The sequence below is a fragment of the Chelonoidis abingdonii genome, chromosome 13 (genome assembly GCF_003597395.2).
Source record: "Chelonoidis abingdonii isolate Lonesome George chromosome 13, CheloAbing_2.0, whole genome shotgun sequence".
Classification (NCBI taxonomy): domain Eukaryota; kingdom Metazoa; phylum Chordata; order Testudines; family Testudinidae; genus Chelonoidis; species Chelonoidis abingdonii.
Genome location: NC_133781.1, coordinates 3,819,427 through 3,838,758, shown reverse-complemented (window position 1 = coordinate 3,838,758; position 19,332 = coordinate 3,819,427). Strand labels below are relative to the sequence as shown.

Below are 19,332 nucleotides of genomic sequence, written 5' to 3'. Positions count from 1 at the left end.
TATGATTCTATGACTGCAGGGTAATATGCTCCAATGCAAGGACACCTGTAGAGGAGCAAATGCAGTTACTTTCTTGTGTTACCTGATCCACAGATTGTGTATTAATTATATTGATTGCTTAAGAATTCCTGACTAACACTTGGAGGTTTGGTAGGGTCTAGTCCTGAGATCAGGCCCAGTATTATTGGAATTACTGTTTAGTTGCAATACTCACACTCAGGAGAAGCCTTTGGAATTTGCAATAATTTTAATAATACAGTTATCAAAGTTACAAACACTCTAACCCAGCAAGGTAGACAGGGATAATACAGAATGTACATCTGAGCATCCATATATCCAGACCATTCCTTTCAGAAAACCCCCAAGGATTAGTCATTTTTCTTATCATCTTCCTTTTCACCATCCTCAGTAGTTGTCATGCTGGCATCTCCCAAAAGCTAGATCTCTCAAAGCACACAGTCCAGGATACAACCTTTATAATGTGTTATGCTGATGCTACTACACCTAATGCATATCTAGTAGAGGTTTTATCCCCTTTTCCTGATCTGTATTTCCTCATTCCACTAATGTAGGAGTGCCTTCTCTCATAGGTCACTAATCCGGTTACCTCCAGTTCATTAGCATATTCATCCATTAGTTACCATGGCAGTCTTGTGGTTGGACGTTGGTTTATGTTGCTAATTTAAAATATCCCAGACATGTATAAACCAGTAGCGTAGCTGGGGAAGAGCAGGGCAGCGGCCACTCTCTCACTGAGCACAAGTGGCACCTTGTCAATTTCTTGGCAACTTTTTACTCACCAGGGGGAGCGATCAATAAAAAGGCACCACCCGCTGTGGCGCTTTTATTTTATTCACCTGGTGGCAGCACTTCGGCACAGGGACCTTCACTAGCTCTGCAGGTCTTCGGCAGTGGGTCCTTCAATCCCACCGAAGACAACTGGACCGAGTGAAGGGCCTGCCACAGAAGAGCCAGGTGAGTAAAAGCGTCACAGAAGGTGGCGCCTTTTTTTTTTTATTGCTTCCCCTGTTCCCTCCACCTGGCTACGCCACTGGTATAAACTAGCATCTTGTGTCACCTCTCGGGAGCTTGGGCATCACAGCAGTCTATCTTGTGCTATCTTATGATCTAGGGTTACTCCTGGTCAACTACTTATGCTCAGGCTTTTGGGGCTAATACCTCAATTAGTTTTCTATGCTACTGTTTTACAGGTTTTGCAGCTTTTTAGGCTCCATGCCTTACTGGCTTAACTTATATCTATTCCTGACCTATAGACTACACCTACCCCCCTGCTCTCAAAGGAGCTCATGGACAAAGGACAGAAGGAAAGGATTCTGGATGTCATGCAGAAGCAAACAGCTCTGCTGGAGAACACTGTGGAGATAAGTTCACAGCCAGCACCTCAACCCAGGCGTCTTCTGCAGCCTGTGGAGAACACAGGGTACAGGGAGTCTTCTTTTGCTCTCCCAAAGCCAGGCCCTGCCTGCACCATTCCACCACCAAGACAAAGAGAACAATTTCCAACTACACATTTTTGTGAGCCCATAAGCACAGCCATGTGGACACTCAGCACTTTGGGCATGTTTCTCCATAAGTCCATGGGTCTGAAGTTTCGTCATGTACAATACAGCTTAAAAAAATAGCTGAGGTACAACTCCACCATAAAACACTAATTATTAACTAAATCTTTACCCAAACGCACTGCATCCATTTCATTTGTTACAGGACATTCATTTTCTACCATTTAAACTCTGACATCAGTTTAGAAGCATATCACATCTCTTCACATGTCCTCTCTATGGCTTTTCATAATGTGGAAATTTTCTCCCACTCTCCCTGCCAGGCATCGGTGAGGCTCTCCCCCTGGCTTTCACAGATGTTCAAGTGCAAAGCCCCAAGACAAAGATTCCTAAGGCAAGGATGCAGATGGTTTCCCAGAATGACAGGAGTGTGGAATAAAAAAGGGTTAAACACCAGATAATACTCCAAGTAAAATTATCAACAGACTGAAACAATTATAGAAACTGATAACTAGGAGAAACAATAATTAGAGGCAATTAAGTAATTACTTCTTATCTGAGTGGTTCAGGCAAAGGAAATGAAAACATGGAATTACTGATTATGGTTCTTAATGCATTCAGGAAGTAATCACATAAAAATTTACCAAGGATTCTTTTTCTTGTACACTAAGGGATGTCCCAAAATAAACAGTTGAACTCGGATTTGAAATTGAGAAAGGGTTACTTAAATAATCAGTTGCTTAACCAATGAGAAAGAAACCAGTAAACCATTAAATCAACAAAGCTTACGCAAATGAGATACACCAGATAAAAAAGGTAAATAAAAAGAATACAAAGTAGCAACACTTAAAACAACCTCTTAACTAAACATGATGTTCTAAAATATAAAGTAAATTAAAACAAAGTAGGTTAACTATATTGAATGGACTAATGGTATAAAACTGGGTACAACATTTTAAAACGTGTTGAGCATTATTCACGATTATATTTACTTAAGTATTCAACAGTAGAATCAACAGGTTGTTTGTACTAAGTAAGATGAACTAGTAGCTAAGCATTATTAAAATAGTTAAACAGATGAACTTATAAAGAAATAGTATTAGGTAACCAAGAATAAATTCAGTGAAGTAACTAGATTAGAAGAACTTGATATTAAAATTTTGAAACTAAAAATGAATTTGGATGAAACTAGGTAGGTTGGCTAAGGCAATAGAACTGAAAGGATGTCAACTACAGAACAGCTAGCAAAGTCATTATTCATCTTTTTAAAGCACTTAAAGCTAATACCCTACATCTGTATGGGTAAATACTTACGTTCAATATAGAAAGGAACTACACAAAGCACAGACCTGCTTCTTGTATTTAAAAGGCAAAGGGTACAAATAGGACTAAAGAAGTTCCACCACAAGACTGGAAGAGCTAGTCTGGAGTGTCAGTAGGAACACATTAGCCAACTCTTGCTAGCCACACACAATAATTAACATTAACGTAAAGTATTCTAAAGTTTACAGCACAAATAAACAGTTGAAGTGAGAATCTGAATTAGAAATGGCTTTTCTTACTCACACAGAGTGTAATATCCCAAAGGAGAGAGACTAAGTGTTTCTCTCCCGGCAGAAGTAATCTCTCACACATGCAAGGCAGCAAAGCGTAGGGGATTGAGTGTAAGATATTCTGCTGGCGAGGCAATACAGCACGTTGCACAGACAATCCAGGAGTTTTTGGATTGTACCGGGCAATTTCCTGCTGACAGTGCTAGGGCAGACGCTCTTCTTTTGCCTCGCCTGCTCACAATCGGGAGAATTAGCGACGGAGCAAAAGTGATGGGAACCGGAGCAGTGACCATGAAATGGTCGAGTTCCAGGATCGTGCACAAAGAAGAAGAAGACGCAGCCAGAATATGGTCCTGGGACTTCAGTAAAAGCAGACCTTGACTCCTTCGCAGACCTGATGGGCAGAATCCCCTGGGCGAAGACATGGGTGAAAGGAGTCCAGCGAGACTGGCTTGTTTTAAAGATCCTAATTGATGTGCTAGGAACAACCTTTACTGGATGTGTAGAAGAATAGTAAATATCGGCACGGTGACCAGCATGGCTTCACAGTAGAATCGCTGTTGATCTTTAAACACCAAAAAGAAGCTTACAAGAAGTGGAAGTACGACTGACATAATGCAGGGGATTAGGTATCAAATATTGCTCAGGGCATGCAGGAGGTGAAATCAGGGGGCCAAATCACATTTGGATGCAGTCGAGCAATGATGTTAAGAGTAACAAGAGGTTTTTCAAGTATGTTACAACAGAAGAAAGTCAAGAAAATGTGGGCCCTTTATTGAAATGAGGAGCAACCTAGTGACAGAGGATGTGAAAGCTACTGTACCTCATGCTTTTTTTCCTCTGTCTTCAACAACAAGCGTCGACGCTCCGACTGCTGACTGGGCGCCACAGCATGGAGGGATGGTGACCAGCCCTGGTGGAGAAAGAATGGTTTGGGACTATTTAGACTTGGATGAGCCAAATACCATTGGGCTGATCTCCACATACTGGGATGCCTAAAGGACGATTGCAGATGTTGAATTGCAGGACCAATGGCCATTATCTTTGACACCTCCTGGCATCGGGGATTCCCGATGACTGGAAAAAGCTATGTATGCCCATCTTTAAAATGGAGAAGGAGATCAGGAACTACAGGCCAGTCAGCCTCACCTCAGTCCACCTGGCAAAATACTGGAGCAGGTCCCCAGAAATCAATTTTTGATCGACTTAGAAGAGAGAAGTGATCAGAACATCACATGGATTCACCAAGGGAAGTCTGCCGACTCCTAATTGCCTTCTATGAGAAGATAACTGGTCTGTGATGAGCGGAATCGTGGATGTGTTATTCCTTGACTTTCTAGCAAGCTTTTGATACAGTCTCCACAGTATTTGCCAGCAGTTAAAGAAGTATAGGGCTGGAATGATGAACTATAAAGTGGATAGAAAGGCCTGGCTATCATCAGGCTCCATGCGTAGTGTCAATTGTCAGCCCACTTTCAGGTCAGGATTGAATTGAACGATCAATAACAAAATTAACCATCAAAGACATGCAATTTCCTATCACTGTAACACAGTAAGTACAGCTGAATTTAGTTTGGCCTCCATCAACCAAAATTTGAAGGTAGCTTCTTTAACACGTAAGCAAATATTTAGTAAGCACAATAGCTCGCCTACACCACAAACCCTATCCAATAAATGACAATTACAGGTGATGCTGTTCTTTTTTCAGTACAAATCAGTTGTACCACATGATGTTCAGATTTCAAATCCTGAACTTCATTTTCCCCATTTAACTGCTTGTGGCACTTTTTTAAACTGTCTTACTGCAATTCTTTTTTTTTTTTGCTCATTTGAAACTAGGATATTTTTCATTAGCTTGAAGGAAGTTGCTTATAGCTACATCGATTTGTATGTTTCCAGTTAAGAACTCCACCGCCCGAAGACTTGGTGTTATGAAATAGATCTGAACTCGTATGTTCATGTATCTAGGCAACACATAAGTTGCTTCTGAAGGCCAAATTATGACTTCTTCCAGCACGACATTACCCATTGCAATTAGCAATAAGCATTGATTTCCTAAACCTCTCTGAATTTTTAAGCAGGTGGAAGTTCTCATCCTTCCTTCTGTTGTTTGGTGTGCCGTCGTCTTCTTTGGGGTAAGACTTAGCAGTCTGTTTTGTTGCCTGATTTATTGGTTAGATATTATTTAGATTTCCCAGTGCAACAATTGGTGATTTGACTGAGTTCCGCTTCTGTCTTAGGAACAATATCACAGTCCTTTTGATAGTGAGGACCCCTGCAGGTAAGGCAGAGACACAGACACCTCGGAAAGACTTTCTGAATTTGTAACAGCTTTGTTAGTGCAATATTACGGTCACAAGAACTACACTTAGCACAGTAAATAGAGGCAATATAAGATGTGACAATCTCTGGCATGAGATCATTTGCATACTCACACCATCTTTTGCTGGGAAGCCCCCAACTAGCTTAGAGGACCCACAAGTGGTCCTTTGACCTGACAGGTTCCAGGAAAACCTCCCTGGAGTGGACAAGCCGAGTTCCACCTTTTCTCATAGGTTAGCTAATGCTAGTCATACCATTGCATTTTCAGTAGTGATTTCCACCTCTTTTCCTGATCTGTATTTCCTCACCCTATCAATGTTGAGGTGCCCTTATTCCAAAGCTCACAAAATCCATTACCTCAAACTTACTAGCATATAAGTCTGTTAGTTACAATGGGATTTTGGTAAACATCTGCTGATATTCCTAACTTCAAAATACCTGAAGCTGGTATAAACAGGCTGCTTGTGGTCACCTATCAGCAATTTAGCAACATTTACTTATAATATTACTCTAGCTTGTGATATCTTATAATATAAAGTCATTTATGGGTTAGCTGCTTATGTGAAGGCTTTGACGTTAGAGCTCAGCTACTTGGGCTCGGCTACTGTCTTACAGGCTTAAGACCTGTAGTCTATTGCATTACTGCCTTATTTCACATCTCTGTACATAGACTGGTTACAGTCTTCAGAGAAACTTAAAGAGTCATTGGAGAATGAGGATTAAACACAAGGTCAGCCTACTTTAACAGTGGATGCCCTAACTGCCAGGCTGCAGAGTCAGTCACTCTCTCACTCTCTCTGGCCATGTTACTATTTAAATATTTACACACCAGGAAAGATTGACTCAGTCCCACATCAGATTATTCATTAGCTCAGGGTATGTCTATACAGCAAAACAAACAAACAAACAAACAAAAAACGTGACTGGCCCGTACCAGCTGCCTTGGGCTTGAAGGGCTCAAGCTGGGGGGCTCCTTCCTTGAATGCAGATTTCTGGGCTCAGGCTGGAGCAAGGACTCTAGGATTCTGTGAGTGGGAGCGTCCCACAGCTCAGGGTCTAGCCCAAACCTGGACATCTACACAGCAGTGAAACAGCCCAGCATGCCCAAGTCTGCTAGCACAGGCCAGCTGGGGGTGGCTAGCTGCTCTGTAGACATACCCTTACTTGTTAGGGCACTGTACTGACAGGCAAATGACTCTATTCACATCACTTTGCTTCAGCAAGTGGAAGGGGACTTGAACTGGGAGCATCCCACATTGTGTGTGAGTACCCCAACCACGGGGTTAAAGGTTATGAGTGAATTTCTACCACCCACCCACCCCAGTTTTTTGTGGGAAGTTAGCTGGCCTCTGAATAAGCATACTGGGATGGGTTTCACTGGGAAGGAAGTGTCTAATTTCACTAGTTCATAAAGCACAAAAAGAGATAGGTGCCTATCTCCATCAGAGGGGCAGGGTTTAGGACATACCCCTCTTGCTGGGATCTCTTGTTGGCTAGATAAAGTGACTCCCTACCCACTTGAGGAGACCATTTAGAGATCTGTCTGGGAATTGGTCCTGCTTTGAGCAGGAGGTTGGACTAGATGACCCCCTGAGGTCCCTTCCAACCCTGATATTCTATTATTCTATTATTCTGATTCTATTGTGAATCCAGTTCTAAGATGCCCATCTCGCCCAATTGATTGTACTGAGAGCCTACTCACCTGATTTAGATTTATGGATCTCAGTTTTGTTCCTGTGATCTTCTAGGCGCCTAAAAGTTATGTGTTGGAATGTTCAGTGTCCCAGCGCCTAAGTCCTCTGATGGATCCCAGCCTAAAACACTATGAAGAAGAAATTAGAAGTTCCAGCATATAATAAAAATAGAGTTCTAGGTGTAGAACTCAAAATTTAAATGTAGTACCTGAATAGAGGATGTTCAGAGCTTCTTCAGAAGTAATAAGAGTCCCATGTTGCGCTGGGATTTGATTATCTCAGGCCAGCCTCTTGCTGCGCCAGCTCTGTTCCAGAAAAGTGATTCTGCTCTCTGCTTTAAGAACAATGACATGTCTTCATTACAGGCCCATTTCAGCCTGGCCTGACCTGCTTAGATATGTGGGAATTGGCAAAGGTTTTACTGACATAGGGTTTGTGTCGCGTGTGGATTCTCTGGTGTCTGCTGAGGCTTGAGCTATCATAATAGCCTTTCCCACTCTCATGGCACTTATTTGGTTTGTTTTCTGTGTGAGTTCTCTGATGTCCAATAAGCCTTGAGTTCCGCCTCAACCTTTTCTCACAGTCATGACACTTATAGGGTTTCTCTCCTGTGTGGATCCTCTGGTGTCTGCGGAGGCTTGATCTGTCACAAAAGTCTTTCCCACAGTCATGGCACTTATAGGGTTTCTCTCCTGTGTGGATTCTCTGATGTTGAATAAGACTTGAGCTCTGACTGAAGCTTTTCCGGCAGTCAGGGCATTCGTAGGGCTTCTCTCCCGTGTGGGTTCTCTGATGTTGATTAAGGTGTGACTTCCTAGTGAATCTTTTCTCACATTGGGGGCATTTAAAGGGTTTCTCTCCTGTGTGGGTTCTCTGATGGCAAACAAGGGCTGAGTGCTGTCGATAGCTTTTTTCACAGTCAGGGCATTCATAGGGTTTCTCTCCTGTATGGATTCTCTGATGTGCTAAAAGGTCTGGGCCCAAACGGAAACTTTTCCCGCACTCTTTACATTTGTAGGGTTTCTCTCCTGTGTGGATTCTCTTATGGGAAACAAGAGTTGAGCGCCGTCGAAAGCTTTTTCTACAATCAGGGCATTCATAAGGTTTCTCTCCTGTATGGATTCTCTGATGTGCTAAAAGGTCTGGGCCCAAACGGAAGCTTTTCCCGCACTCTTTACATTTGTAGGGTTTCTCTCCTGTGTGGATTCTCTTATGGGAAACAAGGGTTGAGTGCCGTCGAAAGCTTTTTCTACAATCAGGGCATTCATAAGGTTTCTCTCCTGTATGGATTCTCTGATGTGCTAAAAGGTCTGGGCCCAAACGGAAGCTTTTCCCGCACTCTTTACATTTGTAGGGTTTCTCTCCTGTGTGGATTCTCTTATGGGAAACAAGGGTTGAGTGCCGTCGAAAGCTTTTTCTACAATCAGGGCATTCATAAGGTTTCTCTCCTGTATGGATTCTCTGATGTGCTAAAAGGTCTGGGCCCAAACGGAAGCTTTTCCCGCACTCTTTACATTTGTAGGGTTTCTCTCCTGTGTGGATTCTCTTATGGGAAACAAGGGTTGAGTGCCGTCGAAAGCTTTTTCTACAATCAGGGCATTCATAAGGTTTCTCTCCTGTATGGATTCTCTGATGTGCTAAAAGGTCTGGGCCCAAACGGAAGCTTTTCCCGCACTCTTTACATTTGTAGGGTTTCTCTCCTGTGTGGATTCTCTTATGGGAAACAAGGGTTGAGTGCCGTCGAAAGCTTTTTCTACAATCAGGGCATTCATAGGGTTTTTCTCCTGTATGGATTCTCTGATGTGCCAGAAGGTCTGAGCCCAAACGGAAGCTTTTCCTGCACTCATTACATTTGTAGGGTTTCTCTCCTGTGTGGATTCTCTGATGTTGAATAAGGGCTGAGCTCTGACTGAAACTTTTTCCACAGTGAGGACATTCATAGGGTTTCTCTCCTGTGTGGAATATCTGATGTGCTAGAAGTTCTGATATGTACTGGAAGCTTTTCCCACAATAACTGCACTTGTAGGGTCTCTCTCTAATGGGAATTCTCTGTTGAATAGTTTCTTTGACTTTCTGGACTCCTCTGCTCCTGTGAGTGGACTTACTCCACCTCCTTTCTGAGTGGTTTCCCTGATGCTTCTCTGTGCTGCTCTGACTCTACAGGCCTCCCCCTCCTCAGGACTCTGGGAAACATCTCCTTCACCTCTTTCCGATACCGTCCCCTGTGGTTCCACTCGCTCCGGACCTTCCTCCTGAGGATTCTCCTCCTCAATCTCATTCGCTGTCCCATCACCTGCAGGGATAGAGAGAGAATCCAGACAGGAGTCAGTCCCTGTGCCAGGACAGGGAACCTCAGAAAGGGAAACAGGAAAGGGAGGAACAAACCCATATAACTGTTGGGGAGATTGAAATATCAGGAACTGTATCTTTCTACCCCCATTACCCTTCCCCAAAGGAGTGAGAGGAGGGGACCCATCCTTCCTCCATATCTTCTGAGTATATAGATCAAGGCAGGTGCTGAAGGGTCAGACAGTCTTGATGAAAATGAATAAGAGGCATCAGCCATGAGGATTTAACAATTAGTTTCTAACTCAGGTGTTTCATTACCTGCGTAGGCATTGCTTGGGCTCTCCCTTTCCTCGTGGCCTTGGAGATCAGGGACCCACAGCTCCTCCCCTTGTTCCAGCTGGGAGAGGATGTTTGGTTTGGAAACTGGAAATCCTGCTGGGAGGGGTGGGCAAGGAAACAAGTGTTGAACTTATTCATTAAAATTAGTGCTGTTACTCCTTCCAGATCCAATGTCTGAACAGAAAATCCCAGAGAAGCTCCATCCTCTCCCCAACCCCACCCTACAGGGGCTGGGCTATAAATCATACAAGATCCCAAGATGCACCGATCTGGAGCAAGGATTACCAGCTTGTTGCCAGTTCACCTATGATAAGTTACATCAAGGGTTCCCAGACATTTTTCCATGAGACCCACTAGTGCACCCGTAATAGGCACTGAGACCCACTATTAACATGCGTCCGTCAGAGTGAGGGGCCTTATGGGACATGCATGACCCCTCGTCTGAGCAGGGGCCGAGGCCAGTGAGAGGGCAAAGGGGCCAAGAAGCTGTTACAGCCAGCCCCCACTGTTATACTATGGCTCAGAAGCCTGCTGAGTGTCTTCAGGTGGTCATCTGGCAGCTCTGCCCCAGTCACCCACCCAGCACCTGGCACGTATCTCAGGCATCCTCTGCCCAGGAACAAGGGAAGGACTTGGGGGCTCTCAGTGCCAGGCAGAGTTGGCCTTAGGGATGGTCATAATGGGAGACCACCCAGGACATCACGATCAGGGGGTGCCATAACCCCCCCCACACACACACACAGCCAGCCCAAGCCCCCAAGTGCTGGGGTCAGAGCTAGGGATGGGCAGGATTGATGGAATCCTAGCCAGGGGCTCCTACCACGTACCATGATCCACCTGCTAGTCCTGTCCAGATTGAGGAGGGACGGGATTTCTTATTCAACTGGAGCCGAGTTAGACCCACCTCTGGGAACCTCCCCCACAGCTACAGGAAGCTTCCCTCCTCCCAGCACACCCCCTCACCATTTTCCCTAAGGCCAGTCCTGTTGCTGGGCAGAGGCAGATGCTCAAGCCAGAACTGGCTGTTACCTTAATGGACTCAATCACCCAACACCAATCCTGAGTTAGGGACAATACTACAGGGGGCTGGACAGCCAGGGATTGCAGGGTATTGAACCTCAGGGTGGGAATGGATGTGAACCGTCCAGCTTCCTCCAGCCACCGTCTCATGAGGTAGGTCCCTTCTTCTCACCCTCTGCCCATCAGCTGGCAGCTCTGCTTCACCAGCAACCACTCTACCAATGTATAAAGTTTGGGGTTGTCCCCACAAAACTTGACCCATAGCAGACCACCTGGGACTATGTCATGGACAGAGCCCATGGTTTGAGAACCCTTCCCTTATTTGACCCCTTTTAGATACAGATTATAACAGTGAGCTGGGGCAATGAGTGCATTAGGCCTGATGAGAGTTAGGCTATGGTGTGCCCTCTGCCGGCTGGCAATGAGGGGCTTGATGGGTCACACATGGGTCACAATGGACTAGCACTAGGGTTTAGCACCACAAAACTAGAATGATACAGAACTAACATGGCACACATTAAAGGGGTTTAAAAAACTGACTAAATCTGATAGGTCTAAAAATGTAATTGTAAACAAGGGTGTGTGCTTCAGGTGGGGCCCCTGTAGGGATCAGTTGTTGGCCCTACTCCAATAACATTTTTATCAATGACCTTCTAGAAAACATAAAGTCAGTAGTGATGAAGTTTACAAAAGACTGTCACGGGGTGTGCACCCCATACCCAGCCCTGATAGAGATAACGGGGGCCTGAGAGATCAATTGGGTTACCTGGCATCATCACCTGAGAGATGGAGGGCCAGGAGTAATTGAGAGCAAAGTAAGCAGCAAGAAGGCACCTGATGCCAGGAAAGGTACATTCCCTTACAGAGATGCAAGGAGGTGCATCTAACGGTGAGTGGGAATCCATTACAATGACATACAGATTGGGGGAGTGGTAAATAATGAAGGGGGCAGGTCACTGACACAGAGCAATCTGGATCACTTGCTATGCTGTGGGCAATGCTTTCAGTATTGCCCAATGTAAAATTTCACACATGAGAACAAAGAATGCTGGCCACACGGATAGGAACTCTGTCCTGGGAAAAAGCAACTCTAAAATAAATCTTGGGGGTCACAGTGGATAATGAACTGAACAAAAGTTCCCAGTGCACTGCTGTGAGAAAAGTGACTATTGACATCCTTGGATGCATATCCAGGGCACTACCAACTAGGAACAGAGAGGTGATATTACCTCTGTATTTGACAATTGTGCGACTGCTGCTGGAATACTGTGTCCAGTTCTGGTGCTCACAATTAAAGAAGGATGTTGAAAAATTAGAAAGGCCTCAGAGAAGAGCCACAAGAATTATAAAAGGATTGGAGGACAGGTCCTATAAAGGAGCTCAACCTATCTACTTTATGAAAGAATACTAAGGGATGATTTGATAACAGTCTATAACTCTCACATACGGAACAGAAATTAAACATAAGATGGCTCTTCAGTCCAGCAGACAAATGTGTAACAAGATCCAGTGGCTGAAAGTTAAAGCTAGAGACATTTAAATATAAAATAAGGGTATGTCTACAGTACAAAATTAATTCAAAGTTATTCTATTCACATTTTCGGAAGCAATTCTATACATTTGGTGTTGTGTGTCCCCACTAAAGCGTGTGAATTTGGCAGAGTGCGTCCACAGTACCGAGGTAGCATCAAATGTCGGAGTCAAAAGTGGTAGTTATCCCACAGTTCCCTCAGTCCCCACCGCCCATTGGAATTGTGGGTTAAGCTCCCAGAGCATGATGGGGCAAAAACCTTCTCGCGGGTGTTTCTGGGTGTGTGCCATCACTCGCTCCTCATTCCGTGAAAGCTATGACAGATGCCATACTGCCAGCAGACAGTGCAGTACAGTGCACTGCCTGTCTCCTGGTACTATGAATCCATTTCGCATATCCCCTTGTCTATCTACTCTTTTATCTAACCATTTCCCGCCTTTTTTTGGCTATCGTGAACCAAGCAGCACAGCTTCTGCCGCAAACTCTGCTCTCCTGCTCTTGCATCACTAGCTAATTTTTCCATGTCGTCTGTCCTGGGCTTGCATACAAGCTGCAGAAGGCAACAATTCCCTGCCGTTTTTCAGCCATCATGAACTGAGCCACACAACTTCCACCGCTTTTTCCATGTTGTTGGTTCTGGGCTCCCGTGGAAGCTACAGACGGCAACAATTCCCTGCCATTTTTCGGCCATCGTGAACTGAGCTGCACAGCTTCCGCCGCAAACTCTGCTCACGCTTCTGCCGCAAACTCTGCTCTCCCTCTCTCGCAGCTCTAGTTAGCTTTCTGACTCCGTTAAAGTTACAGAAGACAACCATTTACTGCCTTTTCTCAGCCATCTTGAACCAAACATGTCTCCTACGTTTCGCGTCCTTTTTCCAAGATTACCTGTGCAGGCAAGCATGGAGCTCACTCAGATCTCTACTGCAGTTCTGACCATTGTAAATACCTCGCACATTATCCAGCAGTATTTGCAGTACCTGCAAAATCAGGCAAGGAAGCGACGACAGCGCGATTGCTATACTGATGAGGACATGGACACAGATGTTCCTAGAAGCACGGCATGTGGCGCTTGGGAGATCATGGCGGCTGTGGAACACCAATTCTGGGACCAAAAAACAAACACACACTGGTGGAACTACAGAGTGTTGCAGGTCTGAGATGATTCCCGGTGGCTGCGAAACTTTCGTATGCGTAGGGCCACTTTCATGGAACTTTGTGGCTTGCTGTCCCTTGCCCTGAAGCGCAAAGACACCAAAATGAGAGCAGCCCTCACAATTGAGAAGCAAGTGGCCATAGCAGTGTGGAAGCTTGCAATGCCAGACAGCTACCGGTCAGTCGGGAATCAGTTTGGAGTGGGCAAATCTACTGTAGGGGCTGCTGTGCTGCAAGTAACCAATGCAATCATTGACCAGCTGCTATCAAGGGTAGTGACTTTGGGAAATGTGCAGATCATTGCGGATGGCTTTAATGTGCTGGGGTTCCCTAACTGCGGCAGGGCAATAGACGGAACGCATATTCCTATCGTGGCGCTGGCACACCGGAGCAGCCAGTACATAAACCACAAGGGGTACTTTTCCATGGTGCTGAAAGCACCAGTGGATCACAAGCGACATTTCACCGACTTCAACGTGGGATGGAAGGGAAAGATGCATGACGCATGCATCTTCAGGAACTCTGGTCTGTTTGAACAGGTGTAGGAAGGGACTTCCTTCTCAGCCCGTAAAATTACTGTTGGGGATGTTGAAATGCCTATAGTTATCCTTGGGGACCCAGCCTACCCCTTAATGCCATGGCTCATGAAGCTGTACACAGGCACCCTGGACAGTAGTAAGGAGCAGTTCAACTATAGGCTGAGCAAGTGCAGAATCGGTAGAATGTGCTTTTGGACATTTGAAAGCGGACTGGCGCTGTTTACTGACTTGGTTAGAACTCAGCACAAACCAATATTCCAATTGTAATTGCTGCTTGTTCTGTGCTCCTCAATATCTGTGAAAGTTAAGGGGGAGACGTTTATGGTGGAGTGGAGAGGTTGAGGCAACTCGCCTGGTGGCCAATTTGCACAGCCAGACAACAGGACGATTAGAAGAGCGCAAACAGGGTCGCTGCACATCAGAGAGCTTTGAAAGCCAGTTTTCATGACTGGCCCGGTACGTTGTGGACAGTTATGTTTGTCTCTCTTGAAGTTACCCGTTCCCTATATATATGAAAGGAAATAAAGTCAAAATTATTTAAAAACTGTTCTTTATTATTTGTTGCACAACACATTGAGAGAAATCAGAGGTAGACCTGGCTGGAGGGCAGTATTGGATTAGGGGGTTGCGGGGGGAAGTGACAAGTCCAGAAACCAAATTAAAAGTTCGCATATGCCAGCTTTCTGCTGCTTGGGCGATCCTCTGGGGCTGAGTGTGTGGGTCCCTGTAGCCTCCCCCCTCGTGTTCTTGGGCATCTGGGTAAGGAGTCTATGGAACTTGGGGAGGAGAGAGGGTGGTTATACAGGGGCTGCAGCAGCAGCCTGTGGTCTTGCTGCCTTTCCCGCATTAGATACACCATACAGCGGAGCATGTCAGTTTGCTTCTCCATGAGCTTGACCATAGCGTCCTGCCTCTCTTCGTGTTCCTGTAATGCTTTATGGGACTCTGCAATTGTTTGTCTCCACGCATTCAGCTGGGCCCTATCAGTGCCGGAGGACTGCATGAGCTCGGCAAACATGTCGTCCTGAGTTAGTTTTTCCTGCCTTCTAATCTGGACCAGCCTCTGGGACGGAGTAGATAGGGGCCATGTTGAAACATTTGCGCCTGCAGGAGGAGAAAAGGGGAGGGTAGTATTTTAAAAAATACGTTTCAGAGAACAAAGGGGACACTTTGGTGTGAGTAAGCCACCACACACAGCCAGGCAACAGAATTCAGCTTGCAAGCAGCCTAGGGGCATGCGGGGTTCTGCTTCTTCTACATTCATTTCAATGCTTTCAAACTGCTGAGCCCCCTTTCCCATAGCAAGCAATGCCTGGTGGGCTTGCCATATAAAAGGAGGGCCTGCGGGTTCTCTGGGATGATCACTTCACACAACACCCCTCCGCCCCCCACCCACCACGTGGCTCCGATGAGGCTCTGAGCAGGGATGAGCCCTTTAAACTAAACCTGAACAGCCTAGCAGGTTTCTCCCTCTGCCTCCCACTACATGGTTCCAATCAGGCTCTCACTCACCAGAAGTACCTTCTCCAGGGTCATGGTCCAGAAGCCCGCCCTGGGAGTCGGGGGAGGATATTGGCTCCAGCGTTAAGAATAGTTCCTTGATAGGGGGAGAAATGGATTCCCCACTTGCTGCCTGTGCACTGTCCTCCTCCTCCTCCTCTTTGTCCTTCAATGACTCTTCCTCCTCACTCCGTGCAACTCCCCCCTTGCAGGTGTCCATGGACAGTGGTGGGGTAGTGGTGGCGTCACCCCCAATAATTACATGCAGCTCACAGCAGAAGCGGAATGTATGGGGCTGTCACCCAGAGCGCCCATTCGCCTCTCTGGCTTTTTGGTACGCTTGCCTGAGCTCCTTGATTTTTGTATGACACTGCTCTGTGTCCCTGGAGTAGCCTCTTTCCGTCATGGCCCTGGAGACTTTAGCGTACATATTTGTGTTCTTTTTTTTGGAAAGTAGTTCTGCCATAACAGACTCATCTTCCCAACATGCAATGAGATCCAGTACCTCCCATTCGGACCATGCTGGAGCTCGTTTGTGAATCTGGGACTGCGTGATCTCTTGTGATCTCTGCATGGTCGCCTGTGATGGTGGACTGTGCTGATGGTCACCTGTGCTGATGGTGAGCAAACAGGATATGAAATTCAAAAGTTCCCAGGGCTTTTCCTGCCCACTTGGCTAGTGCATTGGAGTTGAGAGAGTTGTCCAGAGTGGTCACAAGGGAGCATTCTGGGATAGCTCCCAGAGGCCAATAATGTCAAATTGTGTCCACAATACCTTTAACCAGGGATTGCGATCTTGATTTAAGTTCTACTCCACTTGCCGAGGTGGAGTAGAAACCAGATTAAAGAGCCCTTTAAATCGAAAAAAACAGTTTAGTCGTGTGGATGGAATCTTTTTTTTTCGAATTAACTCAGCTAATTCCAAAATAACAGACTAGTGTAGACTAGGCCTAAGTTGGAAAGTTTTAACAGTGAGGCTAACTGACCATTCGACAAAACTTACCCAGGGCTCTAATGGTTTCTCCATCACTGGATATTTTTTACATCAAGAATGAAGTGTTTTTTTCCTAAAAGAATCACAGGAATTAATTGAGGGATCTCCTATGGCTTGTGTTACACAAGAGATCAGACTAGATGATAACAACAATCCATTAAGGCCTTATAAATTCTGAATCTAGTCCTCTAGTCATTCTTGTATCTCTTTTCTAAATCTGTGCTAATTTGTGAACATCCTTTCAGCAGTATCAACACCAGGACTGGATATAGTATTCACTAATGGTCTAACTAATGCCATGTTAAGAACCAATGATGTTCTCCTCCTTATCGTTGCTTCATATTCCTCTGTTTAGCTACCACAGGATCATATTAACCCTCTTAGCTACAGTATCACACCAGATGCTCATATTTAGGTGGCTTCCACCACGATGCTTTGGCCCTTTCCAGTGTCACTGATTCCCAAAATCTCCCCATAGCAGGGGATAGAGACATCCTCTGACATGGTGATGAACCAGGCTCACGGTGTTGGGGACTTTGACAAATGCAGAGTTAATTCCTCAGACCTAGCAGCACAAAACCTCCCCTCAGGTCTGTCCACTCATTTTCTCACAGGAAATCTCTGCTCCCACATGCACAGCCATCTACACGCTGGACTGGTGGACACGGATGTCAGAAATGTCAGAATTGTCCCTGTACATCCACTCAAGCTACTCTGTGCACCACAGACCCAGAAACTGGGAGTAACTTCTCTCCTCACAGCTCAACCCAAATGCAGACTGAAAGTCCTACAAATCTGTTCAGTTCCCATCATGCTTCAATGCTGGAAATTCATGAATCTCAAACAATTCCAGCATTTACTGAATACAAACTCTACCCAGCCAGGAGAACAAAGAGCAGAGGAATTAGCCAGGCATGACAATCATTTCACCACAGCCACTGTTGACCATCTGGCACTGCAGATCCCCTCCAAGCGGACTACCATAGTACTGGGGCCCCTGCAACAGCTAAAGCAGAGATGGAGAACATTGGAGCATTGATGATGGGGAACCCCAGCAGAGAAAGAGAGTTTGGCAAGGATATCTTGTAACCTTTGCCACTGCTACTGCTGCAGGAGGGAAAAAGAGTATTAATTACAGCAGCATCTGGAATCTCCAGCTGAAAGAAGGGCCCCTTTGTGCTGTCAGTGGTATTTATCTGCCAGTCCCTGTACCATTACCACAGGGACTGAGCACTAGGAGTCACAAAACCAAACCCCGCTCAGCTGCCACCAAACCATGCAGACCCCTGAGCTTGATTGATGCCTAAATTTTTGCAGTGAAATTTCCCTCTACCTCTATGTCTTTACTTCAGAGCAAGCACATTGCATATTCTCACCAGCCATCCAAACGTCTAAGCCCCAGCGTGATGCAAGGGCCAGGAGCAGCTGATGGGCGTTCTGCTGTCTCACTGTCCTGCAAGGCCCAGGCTGGTCAGTGTGCTCTGAGCTCCCCTCCCACATTGGTGCCTAGAGCTGAACTTCCACTCTAGCGTGGGGGAATCCCGCCCTCCTAGCTGATGTTTGATGCCAGGCCCACTAAGGTTAATCCAGCCCTGGTTGTGAATCGCATCCAGAGGCACCATCTCTCCTAACTCACTGTATAGGGAGCACAGACACATAACACAGGCTTTGTGAGTCCCTGCAACTAGGCCTGGGAACACTGTCACCACAACTAAGGTCCTCTCTAAGTTCCTCTGTGAATCTAGAGAGGGACAGTCCCTGCCCCAAAGGGCTTTCCCTGTCAATAGATGAACCAGACAAAGGGTGGATCATTATCTTCACCCAAGGAGATCACAGCTGGGACTTTCAAACTTCATAAGGGGAGAGGTGTGCAAGTCACCTACCTCAGGACCCTTTGAAACCCCAGTAGGAAGTCTGTGGCACAACCAGGGATCTCGTGAGTCCCAGGCCAGTTTCTGAAACAGGATAGCAGCCTTCCTCTCTCGTGTCTGTGCAAAGAACCTCCCCCACAGACAGTTATTCCCTATCATTCTTGTCACACATTGCTGCTTGTGTAGACCAAGCTCACTGCACACATAGGGGGCTCCTGACATTCCTACCCCACACGATCCCTACGTGCCACCCTCCAACCCCCCTTTATTTCTGGGATTCACTGCACACCGCATTCCCCTCTTCCATGAAGAGTTATGTGCCCCATTCCCTCCTCCACCCATAACAGGGCTTCTCACTGTCTCTCCAAGGCAAGGGATCCATGTGCTCCCATTTTTCCCTCTCCCCTCCGCCATCTGCCCCATATTCCCCACACAACATCTCTCCCCTCCAGTGATTCTGTGTGCCCCTGATCTCCCCCTACTCTCCATTCATCTCTACCCCCATCACCCTATCAGGGAATCAGTGTGCCCCTCATCTACACCCTTCTCTCCATTCATCTCCACCCTAATCACCCTATCAGGGATTCTGTGTGCCCCTCATCTCCCCCAACTCTCCATTCATCTCTACCCCCAACACTCCATCGGGATTCTGTGTGCCCACCATCTCCAACCTTCTCTCCATTCATCTCTACCCTCATCATCCCATCAGGGATTCTGTGTGCCTCTCATCTCCCCCTATTCTCCATTCATCTCTACCCCCATCACCTCATCAAGAGATTCTGTGTGCCCCTCATCTCCCCCATAATCTCCATTCATCTCTACCCCCATCAGCCCATCGGGATTCTGTGTGTCCCTCATCTCCCCGTACTCTCCATTCATCTCTACCCCCATCACCCCATCAGGGATTCTGTGTGCCCATCACCTCCCCCTACACTCCATTCATCTCTACCCCCATCACCCCATCAGGGATTCTGTGTGCCCATCACCTCCCCCTACTCTCTATTCATC

General features: G+C 46.2%; 2 protein-coding genes and 1 pseudogene across 2 annotated transcripts in view; 1 reads left to right on the top strand and 2 right to left on the bottom strand.

Annotated features, from left to right (window-relative positions):
* The window catches only part of LOC116824943 (uncharacterized), a 480,271-nt gene that overhangs the window by 68,720 nt on the left and 392,219 nt on the right, over window positions 1-19,332 (bottom strand). The window contains 1 exon segment of the mRNA XM_075071952.1: window positions 7,661-9,122. Within this exon segment, the coding sequence (XP_074928053.1) occupies window positions 7,661-9,122 (1,462 nt within the window).
* Window positions 1-19,332, top strand: part of LOC116832036 (uncharacterized) — a 524,829-nt gene that overhangs the window by 245,159 nt on the left and 260,338 nt on the right. The gene's annotated exons all lie outside the window — the stretch shown is intronic.
* LOC142047694 (uncharacterized) lies at window positions 9,191-16,287 on the bottom strand (annotated as a pseudogene).